The sequence below is a fragment of the Callospermophilus lateralis genome, chromosome 11, assembly GCF_048772815.1.
Source record: "Callospermophilus lateralis isolate mCalLat2 chromosome 11, mCalLat2.hap1, whole genome shotgun sequence".
NCBI classification, from domain to species: Eukaryota; Metazoa; Chordata; class Mammalia; order Rodentia; family Sciuridae; genus Callospermophilus; species Callospermophilus lateralis.
In genome coordinates, this window is record NC_135315.1 from 14,870,390 (window position 1) to 14,886,820 (window position 16,431).

General features: G+C 37.6%; 1 protein-coding gene across 2 annotated transcripts in view; it reads right to left on the minus strand.

The window, feature by feature from the left end:
* Positions 1 to 39: 39 nt before the first annotated feature.
* Positions 40 to 16,431, minus strand: part of Ddx42 (DEAD-box helicase 42) — a 40,121-nt gene continuing 23,729 nt past the window's right edge. For both annotated transcript variants that reach the window (XM_076871098.2, XM_076871099.2), the window contains 12 exons: positions 16,153 to 16,257; positions 14,518 to 14,637; positions 13,370 to 13,546; positions 12,771 to 12,899; positions 12,031 to 12,130; positions 11,416 to 11,463; positions 10,567 to 10,664; positions 8,258 to 8,534; positions 6,577 to 6,803; positions 4,840 to 4,950; positions 3,002 to 3,103; positions 40 to 1,670 (listed from right to left, as the gene is read on the minus strand). In XM_076871098.2, coding sequence (XP_076727213.1) covers positions 972 to 1,670; positions 3,002 to 3,103; positions 4,840 to 4,950; positions 6,577 to 6,803; positions 8,258 to 8,534; positions 10,567 to 10,664; positions 11,416 to 11,463; positions 12,031 to 12,130; positions 12,771 to 12,899; positions 13,370 to 13,546; positions 14,518 to 14,637; positions 16,153 to 16,257 — 2,193 coding nt within the window. In that variant the 3' untranslated portion in view covers positions 40 to 971. The remainder of the gene's footprint in view (positions 1,671 to 3,001; positions 3,104 to 4,839; positions 4,951 to 6,576; positions 6,804 to 8,257; positions 8,535 to 10,566; positions 10,665 to 11,415; positions 11,464 to 12,030; positions 12,131 to 12,770; positions 12,900 to 13,369; positions 13,547 to 14,517; positions 14,638 to 16,152; positions 16,258 to 16,431) is intronic.

Sequence of the window (16,431 nt, forward strand, 5' to 3'; positions counted from 1 at the left end):
CCAATTATTTTAAAGTAGAAATGACAGACAATCCATAGGTCCCAGTAGTAAAACATTTACTAGAGAGCAAGCAGAGAGGAATGCACATCTTAAAGAAACCTTCACAAAGTCACAAAATTCAAAGTTTGTATATTTCTTTTCCTTTTATAAACAAGATAGAACAAAAATCATCAATCATTTCAGCAAAAGACATTTCTACCATTGGGGCAAGTTAAAAAAAAAAAATACAACGAAATAGAAGAAGACACTTCAAAAGCTGTTGGTTTTTTTTTTTTTTGTTTTTTTTTTTTTTAATTTTAAATTTAGCAACGCTTCAGACCTGGAGCATTCCTGGAACCCTTTCCAGGAGTAATCACTTCTTTTCAATCATAGTATCTCTAGAAATCTCCAAAGCCTAGGTCTGGAAGGCTGCCTCTTCCTATATGTCTCAGGGCTGGATACAAACCTCGCTAGGGGACCTGAGAGTCAACTCTTGTTTGGAATTGGGCATCTCCCTTCCCTGTGAATGTCCCAAACATCCCTAACAGTTCAATGGATTAGATTTGCAGATACCAACTCCTAAAAAGGGGACTGCCTGGCCATATAGCTAAGAAAAAGAAATTCAATTTATAGAGGTTTATAAGGTGATATTTTAGTAAAAAATAGAAGCTACTTATAATATAAACTTAGAGTGAGTTTTGTGCCCTACAAGGCCCTTTTCTCTGGAAGTACCTTCCACTTACCCTCATGAAACTCACCCAGAGCCAACAGAAGCTACCCAGCTCTCGCTGCTTGCTGGGACCAAAATAGCTTCCCAAGAAAGCATCTAAACAATCATTCAGATGAAGGTGTAATGTCTCTGCCCTCCTGCTCTCCACTAAGGGCAGGGGTCCTTACACCTTGGGCCCCAATGCAGCCCTGAGACACCTAGTTACCAAAATCTCTAAAAATAAAATTAAAGACAACTGATTTCACACTATAGCACATATGTTCTAACTGTCCCATCTACTTTTCTTGCGTTTGGGTGGCTCAGGGACAGCAAAACCATCCGCTGTCTTATCTGTCTTGCTGTCCATCTTGTCCATCTTGCTGCTGTCCACCTTGGGGTCCACCTTGCTTTCACGATTACAACCTTCTTTCCTGCTTTCTCCATTCCGACCATCATTTGCACCCCGGCTTTCCCCATGCCGGCCTGTACTTCCTCCATGCCTGTTCTCCCCATGCCGATGGCTGTCAGTATGGCGGCTGCTGCTACTTTCTGGGTAGCGGTATCCATCTCCATGTCGACCACCGTCTCCGTGCCGTGGACTATCACCATGCCGATTGCCACTCTCTCCATGGCTATGGCGGCCACCACCCCGATTCTCAGTATATCTCTCTCGCTTCCCATTGCCACCCCCAATTCCTTCTCTGCTGTTATTTCCTGAAGCTGTGTTGTTGACTCCCTGGGCTCCGACAGAAGGGTAGGTCACTGGAGCACTGGTGATGTTCCCTGTATTGCCAAAGCCTGGGATGCTCTTGGTGGCGGCACTGGTGATGGGGTTGTCAGGACTATTATGGCCCTGCTGTGCTGAATTAGTTGGAACAGAATTCAAGCTCCCTGCACTAGTCCATCCACTTGCCCCAGCAGCAGAGCTTCCAGCCTTCTGATTACTTAAACTGGCTGCAACAAAGTGACTCTTGTACTGTGACTGAAAGAAAGACACCAGTAGCAGTTATGTTAACAAATTCAAGAAATGAGTATACATATAAATTTGGTAATAATCACACAGAAATTAGCTATCCAAGCTCTATGACTTTAGTACCCTGATGGCCCCCATAGCACAGGCCCTTTTGATCTTGTGCTGTAAAGGAAAACAGATTTTTGTGGATAGATGGACCTCAATGTATCAACACTTATTGCCTGACTGGTTAGAATAATGCCTGTGTATAATAATTCAATATATTATGGTCTGCAGTCTGCATTTACAATTCAAAAATACCACAAGTTCAAAAAACAAAACATTTTTGAAAAAGTTTCACAGCAATGCACTGGGAGTGCAGATGGGAAGTAGATCTAGAATGTGCAATGTGCAACACCATGGGTTTGTTTAATCCTTAGCACCATACTGACAATCCTGATTACTTGGGAAGCTGAGGCAGGAGAACTGCAAATTTGAGTCCAGCTTCAGAAACTTAGGGAGACCCTGTCTTAAAAAGGACTGAGGATGTAGCTCAACGGTAAAGCACCCCAAGGTTCAATCCCCAATACCAAAAAAGAAAGTTTGACAGCAAAACCTAATTTGAACGGATAGAAGGCTATTATTTAGTTTCTACTTAATTATGTAAAATGTGGCTATAGACCTTGCTGATGTGACAATATGTGCATTATGTATCATTGTTTCTCAAATCTGAATAATAATTCCTAGATTCCTAAACAAGGGTTTCTGAATCCCGTCTATTAGTGAAAAACAGAAAAACAATCATGGGCCCAAACTGGAACCATCAGTCTGGTACAGATTAATCTGTAGATTAAAATTAAAGCCCAGCCAATTAATCAGAAAGTTGAGCATGGTGACACATGCCTATGATCCCAGCTACTAGGGAGGCTCACTTGATCTCATGAATTTTGAGACCAGTCTGAGCAACATAGTGAGACTACATTTTAAAGAGAAGAAAAAAATGTGTAGAGTGATGAACAGCATCAAACTGGTTTTAGCCAAGAACATGGCAATTACTTTGAACTAGACTGGGAAAGTCTTGGAAGTGGGTAACATCACAGGTTGTAGAAAAAATCCTGCTGTAGTACAGTAGTCCCAGACTCTGGCTAGGACAGATACAGATGACCAGCACAAAGGGTTTTGCTCTGTATGTAGATCCCCAGGTAAGGTACTGTTAGTTTAATGTGCAATCCAAGCAATGAAAAGGCCTTACTGTACATGAACTTTATCAGCTCATCTACTACCCTCAGGAAGACCAGCCCCTTCATCACTGCTCACGAATTACTACTGAAAGCTATTTTAACAAAATGTTTATTTCAGACCTGAAAAGCTGCTTTCATTGCTGTCAGCCGATCTCCCATGGCTCCTGTGGAAGGCTTATAGGCCTCATAATTGCTCATTACATTGTTGTTATTTCCTCGATCCTAAAAAATAAATGTATCCATGAGAATGGAAAAATAGGTGGAAGAGTCAACTGCCACAGACTGGAATGGGAACTGGATATTTTTTAAATTACTTAACACTTTGTAAGAAAAGGTGCAGTAACAAAAAGCCATTTAAAAATGTTCGTGCCCTTCAAACCAGTAATTCTATTTCTACAAATGCCCATCAGAGGGCTGGGGATATACCTCAGTTGATAGAGTGCTTGCCTCACATATACAAGGCCCTGCGTTCAATCCCCAGCACCGCCAAAAAAAAAAAAAAAAAAAAAAAAAAATCTCCATCAGATTAATTATGCCCAAAATTGACCATGAATTTTTATTTTTTATTTAATATATTTTTTTTAGTTATAGATGAACACAATATCTGTTTTATTTATTAATTTTTATGTGGTGCTGAGGATTGAACCCAGTGCCTCATGCACTGGAGGCAAATGCTCTACCACTAAGCTGTAGCCCCAGCCCGACCATGAATTGTTTACACAACATTCAATTAAATAAAAAAAATGTTAAAGATGAAAAGCCACCAGTACAGCATACTGTACAATGTTTATGCTCTGAATCAAGACCAATAAGAGTCTGAATTTCTACTTCAATACTTACCAGTGTGTAACTTTGGGCACCTCAGTTTAATATTTTTACACTGGATTGAAGATTAATACTTGGAATGGCCCTGGCACAGACAAAGGCTCAGTAACTATTAGCTATCACTATTATTTGCAATATCATTATTATACTGTGGGAACAGAGTATTTATATACTAAAGATGCCAAGTTAGCTATAATGTTCTAGAAGTATCCTTGCAACTTTCTTCCATGGCTTAGGAATCAACAAGACATAAATCAAGCAGAAGCCAAGTCTACTGGTGCACATCTAGAGTCCTGTCCACTACAGGGGCAGGGGTGGAAGAACTGCTTGAGCCTACCAGTTCAAGATCAGCCTAGGAAACTTAGCAAGACCCTGTCTCAGAAATTCTAACAAAATGAAACAAAGCATAAGCCAGGTATAGTGGCACCTGCCTGTAGACTCAGCTACTTGGGAGGTTAAGGCAGTATGAACACTTGAACCCTTGAGCTGGACACCAGCCTGAGCAACACTGCAAGACCCTTATCTGGGAGGGATGGTGGTGAAGGGAGGAGAAACAACAAAGAGTGTATTATCATTCCTGACAAGATAGAGCTAAAGATTATACACTGACTCTCTGGCAATGTTTTTAACAGCAGGCTATAGGTCATTGTTGGGGGGCTTATAAAGAGAGACTGGTGGTCCCCACCTCAAGAATTTGAATCACCAAGTCTGTGGTGGGAGATTAGTCTGTGTTCTGCTAGTCCAGGGGTTATAATCTGAGAACCACTGCAAATCTAGACTAATTTCCTGAGCAAAGCTGGTCAGCCAAGTACACATAGATGCTTCTTCATGAGCCAGCACCGCATTTACTTCAATCAGTAGATTAAATAGATGCTACCTGCCAGGCAAGATTTTGAACTCTGGGTTTTTTCCCCCCCTAAATATTGTTTAGTTGTCATTGGAACCTTATTTTATTTATTTATATGCAGAGCTGAGAGTCGAAACCAGTGCCTCACACATGCTAGGCAAGCACTCTACCACTGAGTCGCAGCTCCAGCCCCAAACTCTGGGGCTTTTTTAGGTAGATCAGAATAGTCCTTCCATCATTTAAGACATGGGCTGACTCTAAGAGCACTACCACAGTCTGAACTCACCGTGTTCTCAGAGCCTAGGCCAGGTCGCTCCCTATAGCCTAGGCCGCCTCCACCAATGTTCAGCTTTTTGCCTTTTCCTCCTTTGAAGCGGGATTTCCGAAACCACGCATTCTGCATTGAACACAATTCAAGGTTAAGCCAGCAGAAGGAGAAAAGCCCAGAGGAAGAAGACAAGGTCAAAGAGGAAAATTAACGGGAGGTAAGAACTATTTGCCAATTTATTTATGGCAAGGAAGAAACTATTCATAGAACCCACAACCTGGATGTTTTCAGTAGTTTAATCCACCGAATTTGTTGGAGGTTTAGATGCACATTTATATCTAAGGCTTCCTTTATTATTCCTTCCATCAAGGCCTCCTTCTGAGGGACGGGAAGCAATCAGGTAAGTTTTAAAAGGCAGAGTAGCCATTTTGGCCACTTAACTTTAAAGAACTGATTGGTTCAGAGAAAAAAAAAAAAATGCCAGGCTCATTTGGCTTATTAGAGTAAACTCTAGGAACAGACTCTCAGGAAGGACTAGAAACCCCATAACTGAAAATTTTATTTACCCAGTGTCTTAAAAGTTTTCATTGAACTTGACCACAGCCTAACAACTGTTCACTAGATTTATTCACATTATCTTTTTTTTTTTTTTTAAAGAGAGAGTGGGAGAGAGAGAGAGAGAGAGTGGGAGAGAGAGAGAGAGAGAGAGAGAGAGAGAGAGAGAGAGAATTTTTTAATATTTATTTTTTAGTTCTCGGCGGACACAACATCTTTGTATGTGGTGCTGAGGATCGAACCCGGGGCCGCATGCACACCAGGCGAGCGCGCTACCGCTTGAGCCACATCCCCAGCCCTATTCACATTATCTTAAGAATACAAACACCTATGAGAAGTTAAAGCTTTATCTGACATTCATATATTATTAAAAAAGAAAAGTACTTGAGAGGTAGCCAGGACTGGGAAAAGTGCTAAACAGAGAGAACATGAAGTACAAAACGAAATGTTAAGAAAGTGCCAAAGACAAAATGTATCCAGTTCAAATTTTTAGTTTAGCATTGGCTCTCTTCCACCAAGGAAATGGGGAGGAAGTATTATTCGTCTCCTCTCTCCTTTATTCTAGGATCAAAAATGCAGGTAGTGCCACACTACAGGTACACTACTTATAGGCTGATACAGCTATGGGCTGGTCCATGAATCTAACATAGATTTAAAAACAGTTTCCAATATCAGAATTTACTCTGTAGTCTGGGAATTGCATTAAGATGCCTCATTTGATTTGGTAGAATGACTCACTTGGTTTTAGACTGAGGCATCTCTGGAAGAGGGCAATCAACATGTAGTCAAAGGTCTGAGATCTCAGTTTGTAAGGAACACTTTAGAAGCACCACACAATTATTTTCTTAAAAACACCACTCATTTTTAGGCCTCCAAAAGAGAAGCCCCCCACCCTTTTTTTTTTTTTAGGGGTGGAGGCAGCATTAAGAAAGCAGATATTGTTCATAAGCGTGCCATGGGGTAAACAAGTAGAAATTACAAGGACAGATTTTAGCACAAAGCAAGGAGTAGCTTTTCAACAGAGACATTGTTAAAATGAGAAGATGAGTGGATAGACCAGATGAATTTTAATATCCCATAATTCCAATCTGTATCTTGTAACCTATTTTCTTGTCAATTGTCCGTGTTATTTTCCTTGCCTGCTGAAATATAACTTAGCTGTATAACCTGAGGCAATCTTTAGTGTGCCTATCCCCTCACCTGCATTGCCAGATCCAGAAGTTCCTTGGAAACATGCTGATTGGCTCCTTCCAAGTTCCGGACAAGGTCACCAGCAAAATTGCTGTCCTTAGGGGTCAACAGGGTATAGGCCACACCTTTCTCACCAGCTCTTCCTGTGCGGCCAATTCTGTGAGTATGGGTATCAATGTCTCGTGCCACATCATAGTTAATGACAGTCTTAATTGAAGGAATGTCCAGACCACGGGCTGAAATAAAAGCAATCAAATTCTTATATTCTTTACCTGGAGCCAGAAGATCAAACTAACTAAAAAATGCTTGAGCTCTGAGAAACTAATTTCCCTTATTTAGGCAGAGTGTATGAGTCTGGTGAGCTGCAATATAGGCACATAAGTTACCTTCTAGAACAAATATCACCCCCCCAGATTCTATGATGCTGGGCCACTAATGCAATGGCTTATCGTTTGCCATCAATAAATTGCCAAAGCCTCTCTCTTTTATCTGAACTATGTAAATAAACTGACATGGAATGTGTTTCTTTCTTTCTTTTTTTTTAAATTGGTTTTATTTTTAAATACATGATAGTGGAAAGCATTATAATTCTTATTACATATACAGAGCACAATTTTTCATATCTCTGTTTGAATATAAAGTATGTTACACCAATTCATGTCTTCATACATGTATGAAATGTGTTTCTTTAAGATAGGGTCTCACTATGTTGCCTAGACTGGCCTCAAACTCACAATTCTCCTGCCTGCAGAGTAGCTGAGACTGTAGGCACATGCCACTGTACCCCGGATCAAATCTGTGTTAAAGCTGAGCATTTTCTCTCCTGAGAGAAAAATACCAGTTTTTAGGGTAGCTAATTTAAAATAGCAGAACAAAATAAAAAATCACATTCCAGCTGGGTGTGGTGGTGCATGCCTGTAATTGCTGTGGCTTGGGAGGCTGAGGTAGGACTGCAAGTTTGAGACCAGTCTCAGCAATTTAACAAGGTTCTAAGCTAAGAAGTGAGACTCTGTCTCAAAACAAAAATTTTAAAAAGTGCTGGGAATGTGGCTGCTGAGTGGTTAAATGCCCTTGGATTCAATCCCTGGTACACCCTGCCCCCTGCCCCACTTCCCCCAGTCCCCCAAAACTCCAAAAACTTTTCTTTTTTTTTTTTTTTTGTACTAGGGATTGAATATTGATCTTGGGGATAATTAACCACTGAACCACATCCCCAGCCTGTTTTATGTTTTATTTAGAGACAGTGTCTCATTGAGTTGCTTAGGCTGAGTTGATAAATTGCTGAGGCTGGCTCTGAACTTGAGATCCTCCTATGATATCCTCCAGAGCAGCTGAGATTACAGGCGTGCACCTCTGCACTTGGCTACTTTTCTGATCTTGACTGAAGTATGCCCAACTAATAACAATCAATGTAAGATACCTACCATATTTAGACACACAATAAGGGAACAACCTTTTTTTCCCAGGTGTCTTCTAGCTGTAGCGATACTCTGTTCTGAGAAAAACATTAAGGGAAAAGTGGTATCCCAAACTCCAGGTTGTTATCACTGTACTAAACTGCTGCTCTGTGGGGTGAAGTCAGCCAGCCTACTGGAGTTTTTCAGCCTGCTCATGAATATGGGTCTCACAACAGAAGAAGACAGCACCCTTAGAGTAATGGGTTATAGTTACTGTGAAATTTATACTCTACCTGCAACATCTGTGGCTACTAGGACTGGGATGTCCTTTTTCTTGAAGTCGGAAATGACCTTGTTTCTTTCACTCTGATCCATGTCCCCATGAAGCAACCCAAGATTATGACCCTCCTGCTTAAGGTTATTGGCTAGCTCTTCAGCATTAGCTTTTTTAGTAACAAACAGGAGGACACTCCCGGAAGAAGTAAATTCCACCAGACGCCGGGTAAGCCAGTTCCATTTACTAGGCCCAGAATGGAGAATCTCCACAATCTGTGTCACATCTTCATTTGCCTGGGAAAAAGAAATAAAATAGGTGATTGTGACATTGTTGTCTGCATCTGAAGAATCCTGAATGATCCGTGTTCTCTCTGGGTCCTTCCTTAAGCATATCAAGTACAGCTTAAGAAATACCTCTCAGAAGATAATGCTAAGTGAAGTTAGCCAATCCCCCCCAAAAAATGCCGAATGTTTTCTCTGTAAGGAGGCTGACTCATACTGGGATAGGGAAGGGGAGCATGGGAGGAATAGATGAATTCTAGATAGGGAAGAGGAGTGGGAGGGAAAGGAAGGATGCAGGGGATAAGCAAGGATGATGGAATGTGATGGACATCATTATCCAAAGTACATGTATGAAGACACAAATTGGGTGTCAACCTACTTTGTATACAAACAGAGATATGAAAAATTGTGGTATATATGTATAATAAGAATTGTAATGCAAAAAAAGTACATGTATAAAGACATGGAATTGGCGTGAACATACTTTATATTATTTAAAAAGATGAAAAATTGTGCTCTATGATATGAAAAATTGTGCTCTATATGTGTAATAAGAATTATAATGCATTCTGCTGTTGTGTATTTAAAAAAATAAAATCAAATAATAAATAAATTCTCTTAAAAAAAGTTACCTCTCTTTATAAATCATCCTACACTTCTCTCCCTCTATGTACACATACTATCTAGTTTGTATATCCTAATTCTTGGCAATACTTTTTCATATACCTATTTTGATTCTTCCTAACGAAGGGAGTTCTTCTGGATCCCTCCCACTCAGTATTCCTAGCACCATTCATACATATACATAGAAGGCAAAAATGAAAATTGAACAATGTCAAAATAACTACACTAAAAATTTCCTGAATAATAAACAAAGCAAGAACTAATTGGTTGACAACTAAAAATGTATTTCAAAAAAACTAGTGGAGAAAATTTTGAATGCTTCCAAAGTAAAAGAAATGGTAAAATGTAAAATGTTTGTGGGGATGGAAATACCAATTACCTTGATCTGTATTCAATATAACGTGTGTTTGTGTGTATACATGCTGAAATATGCTGTACCCCATAAATATGTACAATTATTGTGTAATATTATACAAAATATATTTTAAATTGCCAGGTGAAGTGGCATACATCTGTAATCCCAGAAATTTGGGAGCCTGAGATAGGACGATTATAATAAGTTCAAGGCCAGCCTTGGTAACTTAATTAGCAAGGCCCTCAGCAACTCAGTGAGATCCTGTCTCAAAATAAAATAAAATAAAAAGAGTGAGGATGTAGCTCAGTGGTAAAGCACCCATGGGTTAAATCCCAGTACCAAGAAAAACAAAAACAACAATAACAACAACAACCACAAAAAACCCATATTATACATACACATGATATACCCACACCCACAATTTTTTAATACAAACCAAAAACATGACAAGCAACTTAAGGAATTCTCTGAGCAGCTTAACTGAATTATGAAATCCAATCCAAAGAAATTTTTCACATAGGCCATGTGTATAGGTAAGAAATCAAACAGTAATTTATTTTCACCAGGCCCTAAAAGACATCCACTACATCCAATGCAGACTTCTTCACATAATCATTTAAAATGTCAGTCCTATCGTAACTCACTGATAGTCTTTCAGGTAGACCTTTTGTTTCTTTAAAAGCTTTTTCTAAAAAGTTTTGTTATGAATTTTTTTTGTATGGTGCTGGGGATTGAACCCAGGGCCTTATGCATGTGAGGCAAGCACTCTATCAACTGAGCTATATCCCCAGTCCTTATTATGAATTTTTTAAACATTCAAAAAAAGCAAAATGAACAGAATCAACTCCCATGTACCTGTCACTGAGCTTTTTCAACAATTATCAACACTTTGCCAATCTTATTTCAACTACTACTTCTATGTATTTTAAAGCAAATCTAAAACATGTTGCCTCATCTATAAATATGCATTAATTTTCAAAATCTCCATAGTGAAGAATCAATTTTATGTCTCCATAATATAAGAAATAACCCACTGGAGTCCCATCCAGCCTTGCTTAAGGTTACCTCTCCAATATCTCCCTGCACCACTCGAATAGGGTCAATTAGGATATCTCTCGCCAGTTTTTCAATCTTTTTCCGAAAAGTTGCACTGAATAAGAGAGCTAAAAAGTAAAGTAAATTCTGTTAAAGAAACAGTACGATTTTACTGAATACCCACTAAGCTTCCTTAATATTCAGAATTACTCAGCTTTGCCAGGTGAAGCAGCACATGCCTATAATCTCAGTGCCTCGGGAGGCTAAGGCAGGAGGATAGTGAGTTCAAAGCCAGCCCCATCAACTTAGCAAGGCCCTAAACAATTCAGTGAGATGCTGTCTCTAAATAAAATATTTTAAAAGAGTGGGAAGTGGTTCAGTGGTTAAGCCATCCCTGGACTCAATCCCCAGTACCAAATAAATCCAAATCAAACCAAACCAAAAAACCCAGAATCAGTTTTTTTTTGTTTTGTTTTTTCATCTGAACTTTTAGTTAGAAACTGATTCAATAAAGAAAAAAGATTTTCCTTTATTTTACTTTTTATTACATTTTTCAGTCAAGAAATGTCAGTATGATTGAGGAAAAAGGCTTCTGATTTCAAATCAGATCTATATTATGCAATTTCTACTCACTAATAATACTGTGCAAGCTAGGACAAGTTATTCAATTTCTGAATCTTGGTTTTATCATCGAAGAAAATGGGTAGTTATAGCCTACAACTGCTAAGGTTCTGTCAGCTCAGATAAATGGTCATTATTGCTCTGTTAGACTTGAATCAGTATACAAATGGTTGGTTTTGCTTCCATAACTATGTCTTTAAAAATAGGTGTTCATTCTAAGTATAAACGTGATTTATGATAAAGCTGCTTCATACATACTCTGTCTGTCAGGACGAACATGACTTGCTATGGATCGAACCTGGTACTCTGGAAGAACAACAGTAAAGTTAATATTATAACCCTGTAATACATTTCAGGAGGCCCAAAAAAGTCATTTTAGTAAAATCCTCATGAGAAGTTGTAAGAATTAAGAAACTGAAACTCTTAGCCAATTCATTCAGTATGAAACTCCAAAAAACTCTCCCTCCATGAAGCTGAGCTACATGGTATATCAATTAGCAAAGATGGTTATTTAGAAGTTTACACTGTCAGAAAAATCAAGGATAGGAAAACAAAGGACTTGATATTCACCTACCCAAGAATACAGACCTTGACTTCCACATCAACAGCACATGACTAAAAATAATGGAAAATATTCCTCCCTATACAAAGCTGCTTTCAAATTTCCTTCACCCAATCAAGACTAACATACTTCTCCTGAGAAAACTCTAAAAAACAGTTTATCTCTTAGTTATAACTCTATAATCTAATCTAATCCAATCCAATCAAGGAGTATTTTTAGATTCTCTTATGCTGAAAATCATTGGCTAAATCTAGAAAAATCGAAAAAACTAGTATGAGGATAGAGAGAAGAAACTGGTATTCAAGGCATACCAAATCCCATATCAAACATTCGATCTGCTTCATCAAATACAAGGTAAGAGACTCTTTGAAGATTAGTAGCTTTCTTCTTCACATGATCAATCAGTCGACCCTATAAAATGCACAAAGTGAATAATAAATATAATTACAGACAGAAGAACTTTCCAAAACTGCATGCCTGGCAAAAAGTCTTAAATAATAATAGATAATATAGTCTGACAGCCTGGAACTTTATGTACTATATAGTTCAAGAGAGCAGACATTTTGAAAACTCAATTAGAATCTTCCTTTACCTAAATGTAGTTTATATTTTGTGGCCAGAACAATTTTTGTAAGATAGTTGGAAATTATCTGATTTAAAGCCTTATTGATGGGTTTTAATGTTTAAATCACAATCCTCTAGGCAGTTCTGAGTATCTTTCTGACTCTTGAAGATCTTAGTAACTGACCATTCTGAGTATCTTTCTGACTCTTGAAGATCTTAGTTACTACGATCCACTTCCTAGGAGAGCATAAGAAAAACTATTTGAAATAGAGAGAAACTTGTAGCTGCTAATTTGTATGTTACAGATATTCCTAATGGATTGCTGTTTTAGTCAACCAATCAAAATTAAACCAAAACCAGAGGCTGTCATTCATCAGGATAGTCTCAACCCTGCTTTACCACAATTTGGGGGAGAATTCCCTTCAAAACTAACCATGCTTTCCATACGAAGAGAGGTCGAGAAGCCATTTAGACATGATATACTTACTGGGGTACACACAACAATCTCTGCCCCTTCCTGAAGGGCCTTGGCTTGCTCCCACATGCTCCCTCCTCCATACACAGCCACTGATCGAAGATTATATGCTTTCCCAAACCGCTTACATTCTGCATGGATCTACAAAGTTGTTAATAACATATTAACAAACTGTGACACTAATAAATACCTCTATCACAACCCAAGAGGGAGTTCTGAAAAACACAGAATGTAATAAAGAAAATGAAAACTTGAAACATGGCTTAAAATTTTATTCATAAAAATCAAGCTGTCTAAAATCTTGCCTTGATTATTCTGAATACACTTAGAGAAAAACATTGTGAGCTTGGAACACAAACAATTCCCATATTGTAATATCTTTTCCCCCTCTAAAAACAGTAGAAAAGGGTGTATCTACTTGTAGCACAACAGTATGAACGTGTTTAATGCCACCAAATTGTACACTTAAAATATTCCTAAAATGGTTAATTTTGTGTGTACTTATCATAATTAAAAAAAAAAAAAAAGTTTCCTGGTTATTCTATCCACTTGACTGGGTAGTCTTTTGCTAATCTACTTTGGGAAGGAGGCATTCTATACAAAGCACATACCTGCTGACAAAGCTCCCTAGTAGGACACACAATCACTGCAATTGGTCCATCACCTGGTTCCAATTCCTTCTGGTCCATTATATGAATCAACATGGGCCAGATAAAGGCTGCAGTTTTTCCACTGCCTGTTTTGGCAATACCAATCATGTCTCTACCACTTAATGCCACAGGCACACCCTGGAGAAAAAGTAAAGTATATCCACTCTAAAATTTCTATTTTAAAGATGAACTGAAGGAAATCCTTAAGAAGGACAAATGATCATTAATGACATTTATTTCCAAAGAAACAAAAATATCCTGAGCTATGCATACTGACTGCCAACACTGAAAAAAGTCTGATATTCCCACAAGCTTCTTGATTTATTGGAAAAAATCATCATTTTCTTCATGTGGCTCAGTTATCATTTATCGAATATAACTGACTCCATTTTGTTTGACATGCAGAAATACAAAATTGCAATTCATAATGGAAGTAGCTGCTCAAATTTTAAAAAATGTTCTCCCCTTTAGAAGGTACAGACAATTGTTTAGGAATAAGTAAATCACATATATGAATAGGAAACAGAAGCTAGTATCTTTCAGTAATAAATGAGAATTTTCAACTAATGGACAAAGCAATTCTAATCATTGTTAGTGCTCAAGTTGTCCATGCACAAATCTTTTTTTTTTAATTTTAGTTATTGATTGACCTTTATTTATTTACTTATATGTGGTGCTGAGAATCGAACCTAGTGCCTCCCACATGCTAGGCAAGCGCTCTACCAACTGAGACACGACTCCAGTCCACCACAAATCTTTTTTTGTTAAAGTAGAACTGATTATTTTCTTCATATCGTATTTTCAAGGTATTTAACAGATATAAAAGAACATTTCTTAGCCACTTAAAATTTCCTAAAGGGGTGAATAATTCACACTTGCTCTTTAATTTTTAAAAGTTTTAAAAATCCTCTTGGATTTTATTTATGTCCCACGCCCCCTTTTAATTAGAGGAAAAATTAAAGACAAAGTCAGAAGAAATATTTGTACCATCTACCCATGTCAATATAGTTCTATCTTAAACATTATTTTACTGTTTTGACTTTGTTGTCAACTAAATACAGTCACTAAATATCATTCTTCTTCATTTTTCTTTCACTATGTTTACTTACCTGACATTGTATTGGAGTGGGCTGTGTGTACTCAGATTTCCGAATCTGATGCATAAGTTGTTCATCAAATCCAAAATGAGCAAAACTACTTCCTGGTCTAGGAGGTGCAGCACCAGAAACCTAGAGATAGAGACAACTTCCAGGAATGAATTGTACGACAATATAAATAGTATTTGAAGTTCAACAACACTTACCTGGATCTAACATTTAGCTTGAGTATGAAAAAGTGATAACATAAATCTGTAGCCAAAAGTATGCATTGAAAAGGCAAAACTTCAAATAATATGAAGATTTCATATAAACAACTCCTGAGATAACTGTCACTTGGTTTTAAATGACTAAGTACCTAAAAATCTTTTAAATAAAAATTATCTCAAACAAAATAAAACAAAAACCCATTCAATGAATTGTAAAAAAAAAAAAAAAAAAAAAAAAGAATTTTTTTCTAGTTTTGCATAAATATTAACCAGGTAGGAGGAAAAAAAAAACAATAAAATTTACTCAAAACAAAAATTGCATATAAACTCAGATGAAGGCAAGTCTATACCCACTGGTTACAAAAAATATTGCCAGAAGAGTTACTGTATCCCCTAGTGACATTTTAGCCACTATCAAGCTCTGTTACAACTATGCCCAGGTCAAGAACAGGGTTTATTATCTCTATTTTGTCTCCAAAAGTGGTAACCTTTTAATGCTTCCCCAGTGATGCTGACATTTTCAAAAAGGATTTCATTAAAAATTTTATGGAGGGCTGGGGTTGTGGCTCAGCGGTAGAGCATTTGCCTAGCACGTGTGAGGCCCTGGGTTCCATCCTCAGCACCACATGAAAATAAATAAAATAAAGGTATTGTGTCCAACTACAACTAAAAAATAAGTATTCAAAAAAAAAAAAAAAAGATTTTATGTAGGATTGTTAATCTCTGGGAAAATAAACACAAAAAAATGTGCATACGCATACATGTGCATGCACGCAAGCACATACATACACCTCTTGAAAAGCAGGAGTTTTCATGTAGCAACCAATAAGGCAGAGGAACTGGAAAGTTATTCACATCAAAGTAGATGAGTGTATTAAGTTTCATTAACTAACATGAGAAGGACTCTAAACAATATAGCCAATGAGCAACCCAAAACATTTTGGTAAGCAATTAAAGCTATCTCATTCTGAAAGTAGTGCATATGTATTTTTACAAGGTCTTCATTTCTTCTTCTTCTTTTTTTTAAAAAAATATTTATTTTTTAGGTGTAGATGGACACAAAACAAGTACCTTTATTTTTATGTGGTGCTGAGGATGGAACCCATGCCCCGCCATGCTAGGCGAGTGCTCTACCGCTGAGCCGCAATCCTCTTCCTAAAGAGGAGGCTTTCTAATCATTCTTTTATATACCACACAGGACAGTACATATAAAGTTGACTGAATACGTGAAAGAAAAATATATCCTATCCTAAAAGGTCATCTGAAAGACTAAAACAATCAAATCAAGTAAGCCCAAGCGATATAATTATTATTCTAGCAAAGGCAGTTCAGAGACCATTAGAAAAAAAAATCCAAGGTTATTAGTTTGAAAAAGCAAGAATACAAACCTAGACTAACTATCGTTAACATAAAAATACTTGATAAATGAGTGTCTTACCCGAAGATTGAGCTTATGCCGGAGATCTATTAACTGTTGTGGAGTGAGGTTGGTTATCTCCTCATGCTCATTGTAAAAATTTTTTTCAAATGGTGGGTAGTCAATCTGCAGGTCCAATTATTCAAAGTTAGTCTAGAATTCAAGAGTCAATCCTGTAAGTTTGATTTTAGTGCAAAATAATCTTTTACAAATATTACACAAATAATCCCCTTCTTGCTAGAAAGAACAAAGGAATTCATTTATTCTTGACACACATTCCAAAAAGTACAGCCTCTGTCT